The sequence below is a fragment of the Battus philenor genome, unplaced genomic scaffold (assembly GCF_028537555.1).
Source record: "Battus philenor isolate CCGP_79_NKW_IND1 unplaced genomic scaffold, ilBatPhil1.0.hap1 SCAF_17, whole genome shotgun sequence".
NCBI classification, from domain to species: domain Eukaryota; kingdom Metazoa; phylum Arthropoda; class Insecta; order Lepidoptera; family Papilionidae; genus Battus; species Battus philenor.
In genome coordinates, this window is record NW_027181679.1 from 1,262,392 (window position 1) to 1,280,134 (window position 17,743).

At 35.6% G+C, this 17,743-nt stretch overlaps 1 protein-coding gene across 5 annotated transcripts in view; it reads right to left on the reverse strand.

The window, feature by feature from the left end:
* LOC137919969 (AMP deaminase 2-like) overlaps positions 1 to 17,743 on the reverse strand; it is a 72,363-nt gene that overhangs the window by 22,516 nt on the left and 32,104 nt on the right. For all 5 annotated transcript variants that reach the window (XM_068763200.1, XM_068763199.1, XM_068763202.1 and 2 more), the window contains 3 exons: positions 12,156 to 12,297; positions 1,604 to 1,757; positions 309 to 495 (listed from right to left, as the gene is read on the reverse strand). In XM_068763200.1, coding sequence (XP_068619301.1) covers positions 309 to 495; positions 1,604 to 1,757; positions 12,156 to 12,297 — 483 coding nt within the window. The remainder of the gene's footprint in view (positions 1 to 308; positions 496 to 1,603; positions 1,758 to 12,155; positions 12,298 to 17,743) is intronic.

The following is a 17,743-nucleotide window of genomic DNA, read 5'->3' on the forward strand; positions in this document are numbered from 1 at the left end:
TCAGGTGACGTCATCAGGATTCTAGTCATTTAAATATTCCTTCATAAGCGTTTACCGACATTTTACTTTTAATATGGGTTCGAATTTTAAATGGTAGTACGATAATGTTTTGTGGGATTTTATTAAAAAATCTGATTTCGTTTATTACAAATTAATTATTGACTTTTTGCAGTAGAAACTTTGGTATAGACAATTCTTCACAATGTCTGGTAAATACACTATGAACATATAAAATATTATCATAAATATATTGTAGGGTATTATAAGAAAGGATATGTTACGTCTAGTGAAAAAAAAAACACAATTACCAGCGATGTGGCTCTTGGGCACCTTGACGCTGGGCGTGTGGTTGGCTGGAGCGTTGGCGTCCATACTGCGGACAAAGCGCGCCGTGATGGTGGCGTAGCTCTGTTGCGACATCTCCATGTACCGCTTGCGGATCTCCAAAGCCTGCACCAGGTACGAGGAGGCCTGCTGCAGGTCCTCCAGGGGCACCTGCAAGACACGATGCCGTTACTGTCACTCTCCACTAAGATACAATACCATGCTCATTTCAGCTGGAAGTTCCACAGTTGTACATAGGCCGATAGTTTTCTTATATATACAGCAGTAAGCATTTATCCAGCATCTTCCAATAAACTTTAAGATACAATATAGATTTATATAAAGAAGATATTCATTTTTTAAGAACAATTTCTTCTATGCATGCTACAGACTAGATTTAAAAATTTGTCTGCAACCATTACTATTTTTTTGCCATCTGTAATAGAGCGGAAATAGGAGGAGTTGTAATAGAAGAAGTCTAGAAAAGTCTAGATTCTTTTCGATGTAACATTGTCATAATTTTATTTATAAATTTTTTCCATTGTTTTATTTTTGAAAAAAATATATATTCATTATCACTATAAAGGTTTGTTGCTTTACTCATGGTCATCATTATTTCAAGTCGTTCACTGTTGGTATGGAGTCTTTCTCAGAGATTTAAAAAAAGACGAAGGTAGGAAGCGACCCGCTTCCTGCGACTTTCGTTAAGTTTCAAGATCACCTGTTCACCTTGTAAGTGAACGTTCTACACTGCACTTGCTAGTCTGGGCTCCAGTCACGTGCCAGCTATGTTGGTCACTTTCGCCTACGAATCTCCTGTATTTGAACCATAAACTTACCTTTGAAGACCAAAGACATGTCAGTATATGCCAATGATCGAAGGACTGATGGCGGTGCTATTTATCTAATATACAAAATTCTCGTGTCACCGTGTTCGAACTTGAACTCCTCTGAAACGGCTTGACTGATTTTTACCAAATTTAATATGCGTATTCAGTAGGTCTGAGAATCGGCTACTATCTATTTTCTATACTCCTAAGTGTTTATCACTTGTTGTTCACACTTAAAAAAAAAATTTTATTTTTTTAACGAAATTTTTTGTTTTTATTTTTTTATGATACAGCATACAAGAATACATACAACCATAAATTTTCACCCCTCTACGATCAACCCTTATTTTTTATTTGTAAATTAAAATATCAATTTTTGAAACAAAACAACGTTTCCGGGATCAGCTAGTTTATTTATAAAAACTGTGATTGTGTGAACGCAGCCTTACCCCCGAGGTGTCCTCGCCGCTGATGGCGACACGTTGGAAATGTGGCAGCACCACGTCCGCCTCGTCGTCGTCGGCGCGGAGGCGCATTGCCTCGTCGAGCACTCCCACCTCGCTGCCAGCGAAAGACCGCACCGATTGTCCGCATTCTGCAGCCCTGAAAACAATAATGATGATAGATGGAGTTCCTAGAGAAAGAAATGAAACCAACAGATACAGGCACAGATGACGTACCATAGTGTGGCATCAAAGTTATCAAAAACTGAGCACGCACGCTATTTTTTTTTTATAATGGTCCCCGCTGTTGGTCTCGTTCCCCTATCTCGTGTGGGACAGGGACTTTTTAATTCTAGTAATTTATTCATTTTTTTTATTATTATCATTCTTCTCTTTCATATATCATCTTATCTGTCGTACTGTTTCTTTCATTCTACAATTTTCCCATTTCATTTCATTCCATTAGCCATACATTCATCCTCAACCACTACATTCTAGGTTTCCTTACTATTTTATTTTGCAACAATATTTATTTTGACCTATTGCATTTATTACCACCTTCCTGCAGTAGCTGAGGAAGGACGCACGCTATTGCATGTAAACATACGCCATTGACTTGTAACCTGAATGATCGATGAGAAAGTTTCGTGTTGTACATACATGACTGCGGCATTCCATACTCGTACAACTTGTCTAAGAACTTACTGTGTATGATTTGACAGCACGATACTTATAATTCAACCTTCGATCTCTTACCACATAAAGTAATTTCTTTAGTTATATAAAACATCCTAAGTAAGAGAAGGACCAATATTTAGCCACTTCCGCACATGCAGTGGTAGTCGTGCAATAAAATGCACCGCCCGCCAGCCCGCTGATAAATACGTATGCGGCAAACAATGCGAATTACACAACCAAACCAAACCAAATCGCTCAAAACATGTTTCACCCCTTCACGGGGCATCCTCAGGAGTAACTTCTGAAGAGTTATATTGGTCCTTTTATTACTTAGGATGGACTTCCGCGAGGTAACGCCTGATTCCATTAAATATAAAACATCATCACAGCTCAAAAAATGAAAGAAAACTGGAATTTTCTAGAATTAAAAATTGGTAACATACATATATGACAGGTGATTGGTTGAAACTGTAAAAGCTATGAAAATATATCTTTTATTCTTTTCAGCGGATGGATGCCCACTGCAAGGCCTGATCCTGCGTTACACATCTAGGACTTTCCTGTTACCTCAACTATGTCGTCGATCTACCTAGTGGCAGGCCTAAATACTTTAATGGAATCAGGCGTTACATTGCAGAAGTCCATCCTAAATAAGAAAAGGACCAATATTTAGCCACTTCCGCACATGCAGTGTGATTTAAAAATTAGAGAAGTCTGTGTTTGGCACTAATCGGTGTAACATAACTCCTGAAGATGCCCCGTGGAGGGGTGATACACGTGTTGAGTGATTTGACGGTGGCGGTTGTGTAATTCGCATTGTTTGCCGCATACGCATTTATCAGCGGGCTGGCGGGCGGTGCAGTTTGTTGCACGTCTACCACTGCATGTGCGGAAGTGGCTAAATATTGGTCCTTTTCTTACTTAGGCCTAAATACGCCATGTCTACCGACTCGTGGTCGCCCCCCTGCCACTTCAGATGAGCAATTCTTCGAGCTACGTCAGAAATCTTGATACATAATATAACTCATTTGCTGTTAAATAATTTCTTGTTTATCCTATCCAAAAAACATTAAGAAAATGCAAGAAAAGAAATTACTACATATTAAAATTATTTATTGTTTACTATATGTCCCTGAAAACTTTGTACTGCCAGAAATAATTGGCTTGTAGCATTACAATAGAATAAATAATTATATGTTACGTATTTCAGAGTGAACACTAAATACAGTGGGTTTAAATCTATGTAAAACTTTAAAAAGTTTTTTACTGACAAATATGCATACATTTACCCTATGAAACCATTTACATCAATAACCAATCACCCTGTACATAATTTCTCATTGTAGATAGAATGGCCATGCGTCACTGAATATCAATCAAAACGAATAATCGATTATGGGATAATGAGTTGCTCAAAGCAAACATACTCGAGTATTGCGGCGGCATTACAAAGCAAATACCGTCCCGACGTGTTCATATAGCGACACATATATATGTATATATATATATATATACAACTTTTACGTCCTGTTCTATCCTTCACTTATCTCCGGACCTAATAGCTATCTATTTTGCGCTTGTCTTCTACAATTAAGAGAGAAATCGAGCACAACCATGTCCGTGGGCCCACCATACTCTCTATATCCGTATTTCGCAACGTGGGGCCCACGCTAGAGAGGAGCAATTTGATTATTAAGAGGTGCAAGGCGAAAGTGGACTCGACACGAATTTAATATATATATATATATATATATATATATATATATATAAATGTTACATAGGTGCGAAAGAATTTTAAGGTTAAGGCTGATTTAAATCATGAAATTCGCATTTTTATACCGTCCGTTTTTCGATTCGTTTCAAAACTTAAATCTGCCACTAAACACCCTGTATTTGCAAAATCAAAAGTCTATTTACACACCCACGGGTCTAATAATAAAAAGCGTTCCAACGTTCACGTTATTCGTTACTCAAGCCTTTCAGTCTGTTGTCCAAAGCGAGCCAATAGCTCCGCTCATTCAAAACTAATTTAATCTTATTTTTCCCAACAATCCTAACTAGAGAAGAATTTGGATACATATACCTTGGACTTCTAATGTCACTTCAAACAAAGACTTGCCATCTTTCACTTATTCATTGATATTACTAGCTTATATCATCATTTTAGCCGTAAACACACATAAGTCTTCCATTCATTTCCTATAAAATCGGACATAAACGGTCTGTATCCAGAAGATATTTACGACTTCGACCAGGTCATCTGAGCATGTCTACCTTATGGGTCTCTACTCCAGAATTTATGGCTCCAGGCTTATGTTCTGCACTATACGTGGACACACCATCTTCAGCTGGGATATGTCGGTAAATTATTCTTCCAAAGATCTCCTCATTGACACTACCATCACCATAGTTCGTAGAACCACTGTGATCTAATGTAATGATGTAGACAGAAAGAAACGTTTTTATATGTATATATAGATAACGATAGCTTCATAATCCGTCGCTTGGAAATCGATTCGAGGTCGCTCTGTCGCTTCGGCTTAAATCTATACAGCACGTGTATGTCTTTTATTATATATATATATATATATATATATATATATAAATATATATATATATATATATATATTGCCGTCTAGAAAAGCACGGCAAAAGGTTGTTGATAACGAAAGTGAATATATTGTTGATTAGAAATAAAAACTTGTTAAAAATGTTGTCGTGTGAATTTAACTTAAGAAAGCGACATTACTTTCCAGTCCCCCTGATACATGTCACTATACTTAAATAATTACACTATCGATGTTATCTTTGTTTTTGGAAAATCGAATAACGTCAGATATAAATGATATCGGTATCTAAATGCTCGAAATATCGATACATCGGTACAAAGTGGTCAATCGGGTTCCTACCCACCCAAGTCTTGCAACTTCCCACGCGTGTGCACTATCTATTTTGCTGTGAATTCTACGCCGATCCATTATCGTAAAGTGTAAACATATTTCGTATATCGTTTTAAAGAAATTAAATAACAAATATTTTTTTGCAAAGGATCTATGATTTTTTTCTCTAATTTAAACAAACTCGGTAGCCAAGTACACATGTTAAAATATTTTTTTAAAAAAAAATCCGTTAGGTACCGAATATATAAGACTCTGTGCCGATATTTATTTTTTTTTTAAATCAATATCATTTTTGACAGATAAAATAAATCTAATGAAATGGTAAAATAATTAATTTTATTTAAACATCTTAAATGGACTGTATATGCCTATCCTCTATGTAAGTTTGAGACAAAATAATAAATTTATTTTATTTATACTTCAGTTTAAGTTATTATCCAGTTTTTTTTTTATTTGAGCATTGGTAGTCTAGATGACTTAGACTTGCGACTTTGTTCGATTCCGTGGATGCAATCTTATGTAATTCACACTTTGTGCATTAATTATATAGGATTGCCACTGCTTACATATAAGTTTCCATAGGATGGGCGGCAGCATTTTCTGCGTACCATAATACCACACTGCGATCGCCAACCAGCCTGCCATGTTTGGCGATTATGATATATACCCCTATAGATATCTTTGGAGGAGACATGCCTTGCAGTAGGCTTATACGGATTGAAACGACTATTTTTTTTTTAATAATAAATATTGTTAAGGTTGTTAAAAGCAGTTGTAAATATATCATTAAATTAAAAATTATTGAGTAAATCGGAATCGATAATGAAAAACCAATCGACTACCATTGCTTTGAATACGTATTATTTAAAAGCAACTGCACAGTTTTAGCTGTGTTCGCTACTGTCGTTGTAAGGCTTCAGCGAGAAATTTGCGAGGATTAAGCCGTACTGTACCAACACTTGACACCCGAACCTATATCTTAGTAGCCTTGGAAACAATTCCTCTATCAAAACACACATATAAATTTATTATTACATTATCTATGAAATAAAAGTCAGTTGTTACGTATATAACTCGAAATGGCAGCGATAATTTATCTGATTCATGCCGAAAATGTTATAAAGAAAGTAATCAAAAGTAAAAAATATAATAATAGAAGGAATAGAAGATAAATTGTAAATTATGACCAAGGAATTCTTCTACTTCTCCTTTTCAACCGATGGAAGGCCACGATCGCTACGGTGACAGGTCCTGCGCCGCCAACCAGCTGTCGGTGTCCATTATGGTTCATAATGGAGGGTTAAATTATGTATATATAAAATAAAACATACTAAGAAATTAAGTGATATATATGACATAAATAATAAAAGAAAAGAATTGTAAAAATGTTCAATAAATATATAAAACTGTAGTAATATTGCTTCCAAAAAAACCGCCATATTTAAAAACTCCCGCGGACGTCGTCACAACGCTCATAACAGTTCTTTCGTCTCGCTCACTCGCAAGGCGTGAACTATTCTCGCTCTTGCTTGCACCCTTGGCACGCAGCCAACGCGCAGCACGCGCGCGCCACCGTTTGTAGTTCTTTGAGAGTCTGTTCGGAACTAGAGTTCGGTGCGTAACCGCTCCTAGGCGAATTATTCATTTTCCGCGCACAAATTATTATAATTGTTAAATTGTATTAAATAAACGTTTTTCCAAACCACAAAACAAATTAAATATTGCAAATTAACAGTCCGGTAGGAATGGTGAAGGAAGAGGCGATGTATGAAAGGTGAATGAATGAATAGGAATGAAAGACAGTGTGAGGGGAAAATGAAGAACGAACGAAAGATATTTATATGGATATAAGAGTTAGCAAATAAAAAAGATCGTTAAAAATTTAAACCACAATTGTTCTTATATACCCAACCAACCATCAAAATGGGTGCCACAAAAAAAATTCCATCTGCTTCTGAATTCAAACCGACGTTCCAAATTTGATTCGAACTAAAAAGTATTAATGGCCGTTGTGGCCACTGTTTCTATTATAATGAGATTCCAACATTACATGACATACATGCAACTTCTTTTTCTCATTTGTGCACTCTTGTCAGAGTGGTCCTGATCATGTCCCGGCAGGTTCTGGTGCCACTGATGCTCTCGTTATGCGTAGCCATGTAGTTCAGTGTTTAAGATAGAGAACTCTTTGACTGGCTTCTTAATTGTTTGGCATTTGACATTTGCATTTGCATTGACTCTGTGTTTGGCACTAATCGGTGTAACATAACTCCTGAAGATGCCCCGTGGAGGGGTGAAACACGTGTTGAGTGATATGACGGTGGCAGTTTTGTAATTCGCATTGATGCCGCATGCGCATTTATCAGCGGGCTGGCGTGCAGTGCACTTTGTTGCACGACTACCACTGCATTTGCGCAAGTGGCTAAATATTGGTCCTTTTCTTACTTAGGATTGACTTCCGCAAGGTAACACCTGATTCCATCAAATGACTTATTAATGACAGTTTTGATAGTTTCTGTCCATTTTGTTGGAAGAATTCAAGAGATCGCTTGCCTTCTTTACCTTGCACCACCAAACGTTCCGTTTAGTCCTCGTTACGGATGATATGTCCAAAGAACTTGAAGATTCGAAATACACAGTCGACGATGACCTATCTATTAAGTGAGGAGATCTTTGAGGTTCGTAACTTTGGTTCTTGTCTAAAGTCTGATCATCCATCTCCAGCCGATCTTGAAGGCATCAATTTACCGATGATCCAGGTCTTAGCTTCGTACATAAATGTCAGAAATGCTTCTAATGAGTCGAACATTTCTTCAGATCTTTGTAAGAATTTAAACTGAGGATTTGGTCATCAGGCGGAAGGTCTTCAAATCTCATCCTCGCAGCCTCTATTGTTGGTAATACAAATGTGTAACTTTAAAAAAATATTATTTGCATTTTAATACTGGCTGACACGACAGACGATGCTATCATAGATATGAACAATGAATTCGAAAATCAAAACGAACTGTCAAACGTGCGACGTTTTTAACAAACTGTCGAATGCTCGATTTTTCAATAGTCATTATTTTTCAAGTTTCTTAGAAAGTTTATTTTATTATACAATAAGTTTTCATAAAAAACTTTTTTAAGGACCAAAAAGTTATGTCATAACTGTCAATGTATTTCAAAGAAAAACCGATTGATTTACCGCTCAGGCATTTAATTTGTATAATAGACGGCAAAAGGTTGTTGATAACGAAGGTGAATATATTGTTGATAAATAAAAACTTGTTACAAATGTAATCGTGTGAATTTAACTTAAGAAAGATATTTGTCGTCATATATGAATGGAAGACATTCAATAATTATAGGAATAGGAGCATTATAAAGTAAATATTTTTATGTAATACTCGTGTGATCAAAAAGTAAAGTGAATTTGTCAGTTAAAACACTCCGGCATTTGGGAGGTACGAGAATTTTTTTTAAAATTTTTAGTTAGCAAAAAATACATAATTAGAAAGAAAAAAACAAAATTGAAGGAATAAAGTTTTACAAAAGCATACTAGGTTATAATAAAAAAAATTAAAAGCATGTATATATCGAAGGGTATGGATTTAAAATAATGAATACACCAATACCACACTTTGCGTCGTGGTTACATTCCAAAAAAACACGACGCAAATTAAACGCCGCAAAGTGAATTAAGATTTTCTGTAGCAAACCATGAAAAGGTTGAAGATAAGTTCCTGGGTCACGAAAGTACTACTTTTTAAAAAGAAAATTGAACAAAGTAAACATTTAAAAAATAAAAATAGTATAACTTTGCCAATAAATAAATAGGAATAATATTTACCTTTTTTGTAACCAGAAACAAAACGTAAAAATTTAAATAAATTTGTTATTATTTTTTAAAAAAAAAGACACACTACGTATTTGAAACTGAACTCTGAAATTAGCTAAACAAAGTGAAAATAAAACTATTCAAATTGCGTTAATTTTTAGTTAGAAAGGGAATCCCCGAGTCTTGATGGCATGGCGCAATTAGAAACAAAAGTGTAGCCATCTTTTAGAAAAAAAAAACAATATTTAAGAAAAAAATTAAATACTCGATCCCAAAACAACGTAACCTCTAAAATCTAACGACGCACAGTGAAAATTAGTACTAATTAAGCAGCGTCGCAACTTCGAAAAAAACGCAAAACGAAACGATGCAAAGCGAGGTATTGGTGTATAATGTGTACGTATTTTGGGTCATAATTCAAATCGACATTCGAATTTCGAATCGAACGCGAAAAAATATTAATCTAAAAAATATTGACGCCGTACTGGCCAGTAATACGGGGTGTAGTGAACGAAAAACGTATAAAATATTTTATATATATATATATATAGCAAGCAAGAGAGAACAAGAAAAAAGCCTGACTCAAAATTAAAAAAAAAAAAAGTAAAAATTAACATAAAATTTTATCAAAATCAGTTAAATCGATGTTCTAGTGACCTTATGTAAGACAAACCCAGACTAGAGGGCGGTAGACTCTGGCAGAGAATACATGTCTCGTTTCATACAGACGCAAATTTAACAAAAATTATTGTCTATATATATTATTATAATTATATATATTTACAGGTGTTATACACGTGTTAATTATATAATATAACAATGTTATATTTAATGTATGTAATGAAATATAAATAATTTTATAGGTGCTTATATACTTTCCGTTAGTGATAAAAAAAACCTTAAAAAGCTTCCACATCTGTAACTAATCACCATTTATATTAAAAAGACGAAATTGTATAAAATAAACAAAATAAAATTAATTAATTTTATAATGTTATAATCTGATTTTAAATATTTCATTTATTGTCATTATTTGAAAAACCGTTGATTTTTAGGTTGCACCATACATTGACAGCAAACGAGGTATACCTTCAAAACTTTAGAGCTTTTACATCTATAACGAATCACCCTGTATATGCAAACAAAACTATAAATCGTACACATGCCTCTAAAAGATAAACATAAATTTTTAATTCTACACAATGTAAAAGGCAAAGCGCACAAAGCGATACAGCCATAAAATAACTTACGATCGACCTCCAGACTAAACAACGTCTTTGCTTACAACACAGAATGCATTAAATACGCCTCAATTCATACAAGATTTTATCTACAATAGATTAAAAAAATTTATATTTAAATGGTATAAAAAATTACATTACAATGAAATATTTACAAAATATAAAACTATTGCAATCATTACAATGATGTAGATATAAATAAATTTATTTTTAATTAATTTATTATTTTATTAAATACCTATAAGTCCTCGTTGATGTCCACCTTTTACATTCAATTTTACTTCCGAACATATTTACTTGAAACTACACATAAATACACAATTCGAAATTTAAATAAAATTAATCTTCTCACTTCCCGCCACTAAATTGACATTATTTTTTTTAAATAGATCGTTAAGGCAAAAGCAACACGTGTACGTCCAACCGACGCGGGCTGCGTTCCGAATTGCAATCAAACTGAACGGACTAGCATCCCCCGCAGTAAGGGTTACTGTCGCGTCAAGGTTTATCCAATTACTTGACACTAATAATATCGGCTTGCCGTTTCGACTTACATCTAGGACGGCCATTTTATTTCATTCATATCACATAAATGGCATAAATAGAATTAAATTGATCATGTATGACATTCGTGGTGTTATGAGTTTATTCTTCTAGCAAATAATGTTGCAAGAATTAAAAAAAAAATTCACCGATTGTCAAGACATCTGGTGAAGAATTAGACATAAAATATTCGTTTCGAAATTTAACTTGAGAGAAACATTATTTAGATACGTAGTTCCCAAAGTGGTCCAGGTGGAGCCCTAAGGGTCCAAGTGAGAGTCGTTCGGTTCACCACATCACCTCACAAATACTGGAGTACAACCTAAATATGCCAATATGGAAGTGGTTGCAAGGATTGTAATGTTAAAAACTTGACATTGCTAGGGCATTGTGAAAAAAAATATAGATACTGCTAAATAATTTAAAAAAGTAAAAAAAAATACTTTGAATTAAAAATAGTTTAGATTTAAGTTAAAACATAGTTTAAAAAGAGACTAGAGTTACTACTGTGTGAAATATTAATAATTGTTGTAAAAATAAAGACAAAGGCGGTAATGTCTTATAAACCACAGATTAAATAAAAAAAATAGAGGTTAATAATTAATTCCATATTGAACAAACTTAAATGCCGGAATGATTTTTTAAAGTTTCTCTACGAATAGAGAGTTTTGTATATGAAATAACCAAAAATTAATTGGTTCTTTGTGTGTGTGAATATATTTCAAAAAGGTAATATTGGTGGATTAGGTAAAACTTTTTATTTTACCAATTTCACTTTTTTGAAATCCACTCACAGGACAATTATTAGAAGGACCGGAAAGTAATGTTGCTTTCTTAAGTTAAATTCACACGACTGTATTTTTAAGAATTTTTTATTATTTATTATTTATTTATAGTCAACTATATATTCACCTTCGTTATCAACAACCTTTTGCCATCTAGTACACAAATATTTAATGCTGGAGCGGTAAAAATCAATCGGTTTTTCTGTATATGTCGACAGAAAATACATTACTTTCATGTTCCCTCATACTTAATTATTTAACTAACCAATTTTCACCTTTTTTTGACAACCATTAACTCGTGATCCGTACTAGATTTCTCAAAGTTAGATAGTTTTGTGTATATGGTAAAAATGTAGCAAGCCAACCGGAAACAGTAAAATTTTTAAATGGTATATAAGAAACAAAAAGTTTGGGAATCTCTAATTTAGACCGATATGATTATTCTTCAATGGCAATACCATAAAAGTTACACACACACAGACACACGCACACGCACACACACACACACACACACACACACATATATGGACTCTTCTGTTAAATTATTATTCGGTAATTTTACATGACAAAATATACATATGTACTTACTTAACATTTAGCTGTCGCTGTATGAGCAACTTCTTCTCAATCTGTTCGATGGGGAACTGGGGCACCTCGTAAGGTGCTGACAGCTCATTGGGGAGCTCCCGTGGTGCTTCCGCGCCCACAGCACTTGTAGGACTCTCGCTGCCTGCAAACATGGTTCACATTGAATTTTATATCAAGAAATCATCATTATTTTTTGTCGCAAAGAAAAATATAGGGGGATATACCATAATCGCCACGCTAAGTAGGTGGGTTGGCTATAAAAGTGGTATTATGACACGCAGAGGATGCTGCTGACCATCCTCCAGAACATCCATATTAGTTAATACAAATAGTGTGAATTATATAACATTGTATCCCAGGAATTTAACACGCGACCTTAGATCGCAAGTCCAGATACCAGCTGTTCACACTTCCACTGGGCTACCACGGTTCCAAGATGTATATATTGTATAGATCATATGTTAATTTTATCCATTTTTAGTATACCTGATCAATAACAAAATCACGTCATACTGCCCATATAATTTAAATAAAGATTTAATGGAATCACGCGTTACCTTGCGGAGATCCATCCTAAGTAAGAAAAGGACCAATATTTAGCCACTTATTAGAGTCATGGACTCTGTGTCTGACACTAATCGGTGTAACATAACTCCTGAAGATGCCTCGTGGAGGGGTGAAACACGTGTTGAGTGATTTGACGATGGCAGTTGTGTTCGCATTGTTTGCCGCATACGCATTTATCAGCGGGCTGTCGGGCGGTGCGCTTTGTTGCACGACTACCACTGCATGTGCGGAAGTGGCTAAATATTGGTCCTTTTCTTACTTAAATAAAGATATGAATATGAAAGCGTACACTTTAAACTTCTAATACCATAACAAACAGCAAATGTATGAAATGAGACAACATATAAACCTTTAACATATCCTCTTCTATTTTTTTTTTTCTGTTGCTGCGGTACAGTGAGGATACCGGAGAAGGTACAGCTTCCTTTCGGGATGTGTCTTGGCACAGTAATAACAATAATAGTAAAGCTTTATTTCGTTCCTTACATATAACTTAAAATAACTAATTTAAAGTTTTAGACAATAGTTTTTTATCATTTTATACGGACCCCCCCCCCCAGGTAAAAGCCTGCTCCAAAGCTTTCCAACTTCCAGCCACCCGTGACCGGTCCAAGCCACGATCTCGTCAGTCCATCTGGCATTAGGTCTGCCTCTCGCTCTGGTACCTCAGGGTCCTATCCATTTTATAACCCTTTGTGTCCTGTTATCGGCGAACCTCGCTTCGTGACCTGTCCAGCTCCACTTTATTTGCAGTGAATAGTTAAGTGCATCTGTTATACGCTTTTTGGTGAATGAGTGTGTTTCTTGTTTCGTCTTTTAATTTGAAATCCAACTAGCTTCTCTCCATTCTTCTCTGAATGGTCTGTATTTTGTTACTAGACTTTAGATAAGATCCGGAGGATCCTCCAAAGGTGCTGAAGGCGACCACGGGGTCTTTAGTGGGTAGAAATCCCACAAAGCCTCATCGTTTTCCCAGAAGGTTGTTCTTGTGTCTATCTTGAAGATTACCACCCCGCTACTAAAAAAAGGATGTCCTCCGGATATAGGCTTCGGCCATAGATATCCAATAGGACAAATTGGAAGCGGCTTGTATCTAGCGTCTTCAGACATTATTAATAAGATCGTCTGTGAACATTATGGGCGAATTTCCATCAGCATTTTAAACACAGCGACCGTCTGTATTACGCGTAATGTGGCCTGCTAAATGCCACATAACCTTCCCGAACCGCTGGGTTTTTCATTTATTTTCGTAAATCTACGGAACTCCTGATTTGAACTCGTGGATAAATTCCAAACATATCCCTTCCCGTGTCCTGTTGTCCTCGTATATACAAATGAATTTGCAACAATATACAAAGATAAGTTTTAAACTCCGTATTGTATTAAAAACATTATAAATATCGCAAAGTTACAGACAGGTCATAAAACTCATTATATGATTCATAGGACATTTAAAGGCAGGGGTGTTCAAGCTTCTTGATAATACGGGCCATTTTAAAACATATAATTTTCACGAGACGCAATTAAATGTGTTTTTAAAGTTATATATATAAGGTAATATTTTTTTTACTTCTTCACACCTGTACAGTGGTAGTGACTTTTTATATATAAGATAATAATTTTTTCAGTTTGCTTTTTTTACATATTAATTTCAATTTTTTTATTATAATTTAAATATTTTAATACATTTATTTTACAGTTGGTTGTAGATATTAATTAAAAAGACCGGAAAGTAGTGTCGTTTCTGTCGATATATTTTGAAAACCGATTGATTTTTACCGCTCCGGCATTGATTTTGTATATTAGATGGCAAAAGGTTGTTGATAACGAAGGTAAACATATTGTTAATAAAAAGTAAAAACTTGTAGAAAATTTAGTCGTGTGAATTTAACTTAAGAAAGCGACATTACTTTCCACACCCCCTAATATCACAAAAATGTAAAGGGAACTCTGGTACATTTATATAGTGCTAAAAATAATCCTTCAGAGCCGCAGGTTGGTCTCCCCTGTCCTAAGTAAAAACGTTTGTTTTAATTGTGTAAAATTAAGTCTGTAATCAGAAATTTCAACATTTTTTAAATAACAAAGACGTGCTAGATTACACTTTGCTTTGTTATTCATAAATATGAGTACAATGATAATATGTTGAAACAAGGACTAATAAGCTAAAACGTAATAAGCTTTCAACATAGCGGTCAATAGACGCTTACTGTAAGCAGGGGCGGCTCTAGCTCGTGTAGCGCCCGTGTGCAGTGAAACCCTGGCGCCCCCTAGGCCTGACACCCCCCGACACCCCCCCGCTGTAACTACTAACTTTGCCGTAGTAACAAGGAAGTTTTTCATATTCATAATATTATTTTGAAAATATACCACGTATGTCAATTGCAATTGAAAATTTTAACATTGTAATAAATCCGAATTCGCAATGATTGTCGGCTTGTTGATCAAACGCGTGCCGGCGTGTGTCGGCACGTGCTTTTGATAGCGATGACGCCTTACGTGAGTATAAACTTTAATTACTTGAAATAAGGTTGATTTTAAGTTGAACAAAATGGTCGAAAAAGGAGCCGCTCGCTTTTGACACCGCCGCACTACCACCACCGCGCTGGCTGGCCGCTTCTGTCATATCATTGTTTTACCATGATAGTCCAAGACGATGCTCTTAGCTGTCTCAGGTAGCGCCGCGCCGCCCCCTGAGACGGCGGTTAAGCCGCCCCTGAGTAAGATACAGGTCTCCCAAGATACAGCAACTTCACACGACCCTATATCGTAGGTCCACCTAATGGGCAACCGGCAACAGACTTTCATCTTCAGACATTATGGTATTTTGGAGGAAAAGAAATAAGCTACCTATGAATAAGAAAATACATTTTCTTGAAATTAAATAACTATAATTTTTACCTTTAGAAACAATATCTATTGTATAAACGATTATTAAATTGACCTCAAAACCGCTTGACTGCTACGAGGCGAAGAATCGCAGAGTTATTTTGTATTGAAAACCGCGACGCAGCGCTTTTGCGCCGCAAATATCATTGTATAGACTTCTGGCTGATCCCACAATCGTTTTACAAAAAAAAATTAAGGTTTTTAAGTAACTAATAAAAAATAAGGGTTGATCGTAGAAGGGTGAAAATTTAAGGTTGTACGTATTTTTGTATACTGTATCATAAAAAAATTAAAAACTAATAAATTTTGTCTAAAAAAAACAAAAAAAAATGTAGGTGTGGACCACCCTTAACATTTAGGAGGATGAAAAATAGATGTCCGAGTCTCCGCCCTGACCGATATGCACGCTAAGATTCACAAAAATCGGCCCATCCGTTTCAAAGGAGCTCAATCACGCACACCGTGACACAAGAATTTTATATATTAGATGCACAAAATTGCGCTTGTTTGAATTGTGAAAATTTTATATTTAAAACCTAATTCTATATATATTACTAGCTGTTCCCACAAACGTTGTTTTGCAAAAAAAATTAAGGTTTTTAATTAACAAAAGTAAGAAAAGGGTTGATCGTAGAGGAGTGAAAATTTAGGTTTGTATGTATTTTTGTATGCTGTATCATAATAAAATAAAAACCAAAAGAATTGTCTGGATGGAAAATAGATAGTAGCCGATTCTCAGACATACTGAATACGCATGTAAAATTTGGTAAAAATCGGTCAAGCCGTTTCGGAGGAGTTCAAGTTCGAACACCGTGACACGAGAATTTTATATATTAGAAGATTTTGGATTATTATATACTATTTGTTTCATGAAATATATATATTTTAGCACTGTTTATGGTAATTATATTAATCGATAAAGAAATTATTTTAAAATTAACATGATTTTAGGTACTTAAGAGCATATTAAAAACCGACTGACGTAGCTCGAAGAATTGCTCGTCTGTAATGGCAGTAGGCAAAGGAAAGCGCTCGTGCAAACGTTGGCCACGAGACATGGCTTGGGTAGCACCCTGGATCCCTGGACGTGGGCATTACAGAACCAGTCATCGTGGCGATCTTTTGAGGAGGCCTAATAGAGGGTGTCTATGGGCTAAAAAAAATTAAACCTAATCATGTCTGGATTATTTGGTTTAACATCATCTTTCACAAATTTCTTCACTTTTTTTTCTTCTAACAAACAATTCGTAATATCCGTCCTGCCATATGAAGATTAAAACGTATATTTATCTGGAACATTATCGGCGATCGTGACCTCCATTGGACCAAGACAATGTACCATACGCTACGAACACAAGGCCGCATGCTAATGAGCACGTCGTTCTTTTAACAATATGATTACCAATCCGTTCAGACAATACCGATGTATGTATCCTAACTTAAACGATTTCGAAAGCTATTTACGTGTCATTTAAATTTTGTATTAATTAGATTATTAGGAATACATGACGGTAAAACTTTGCTAGCTTGTACCAACGTATATACAATTATTAAACCCATTCTCGACATATTTTTTGGTTTCTGGGGGGGGGGGGTGGAATCTTCAGGACATTCAAGATGCCCCGCCTCTGCGGGGAGGACAGAGGTGTATGTGGGATTCCTACCCCCCCGGTGATCGCCCTCTGCGCTATATCCCGGTCAGGAATCGCCACGCGGTCTTCCCTCGCGCTGTGCAATTCTAGATAGACCCGTCCCGGGGTCTGCGTATATGGTTTACGCTACCCCAGAAACCCACGTGGTGCTATCACGATGGTTCGAGACCACATCGAACCATCGTCCGCCTCAACCCTTTCTCCACCTTCATCAATACAAGCCAAAGTTTTAGGCAATAACTCATTTTGGCTACTAATTTGGCGATTATTTATTTGGACTTGGTGTTTGGCACTGGTCGGTGTAACATTACTCCTGAGGATGCCCCGTGGAGGGGTGAAACACGTGTAGAGTGAATTGACGGTGGTAGTTGTGTAATTAGCATTGTTTGCCGCATGCGCATTTATCAGCGGGCTATGCACTTTATTGCACGACTACTGCTGCATAGCGGAAGTAGCTATATTAGTCCTTTTCTTAGATAA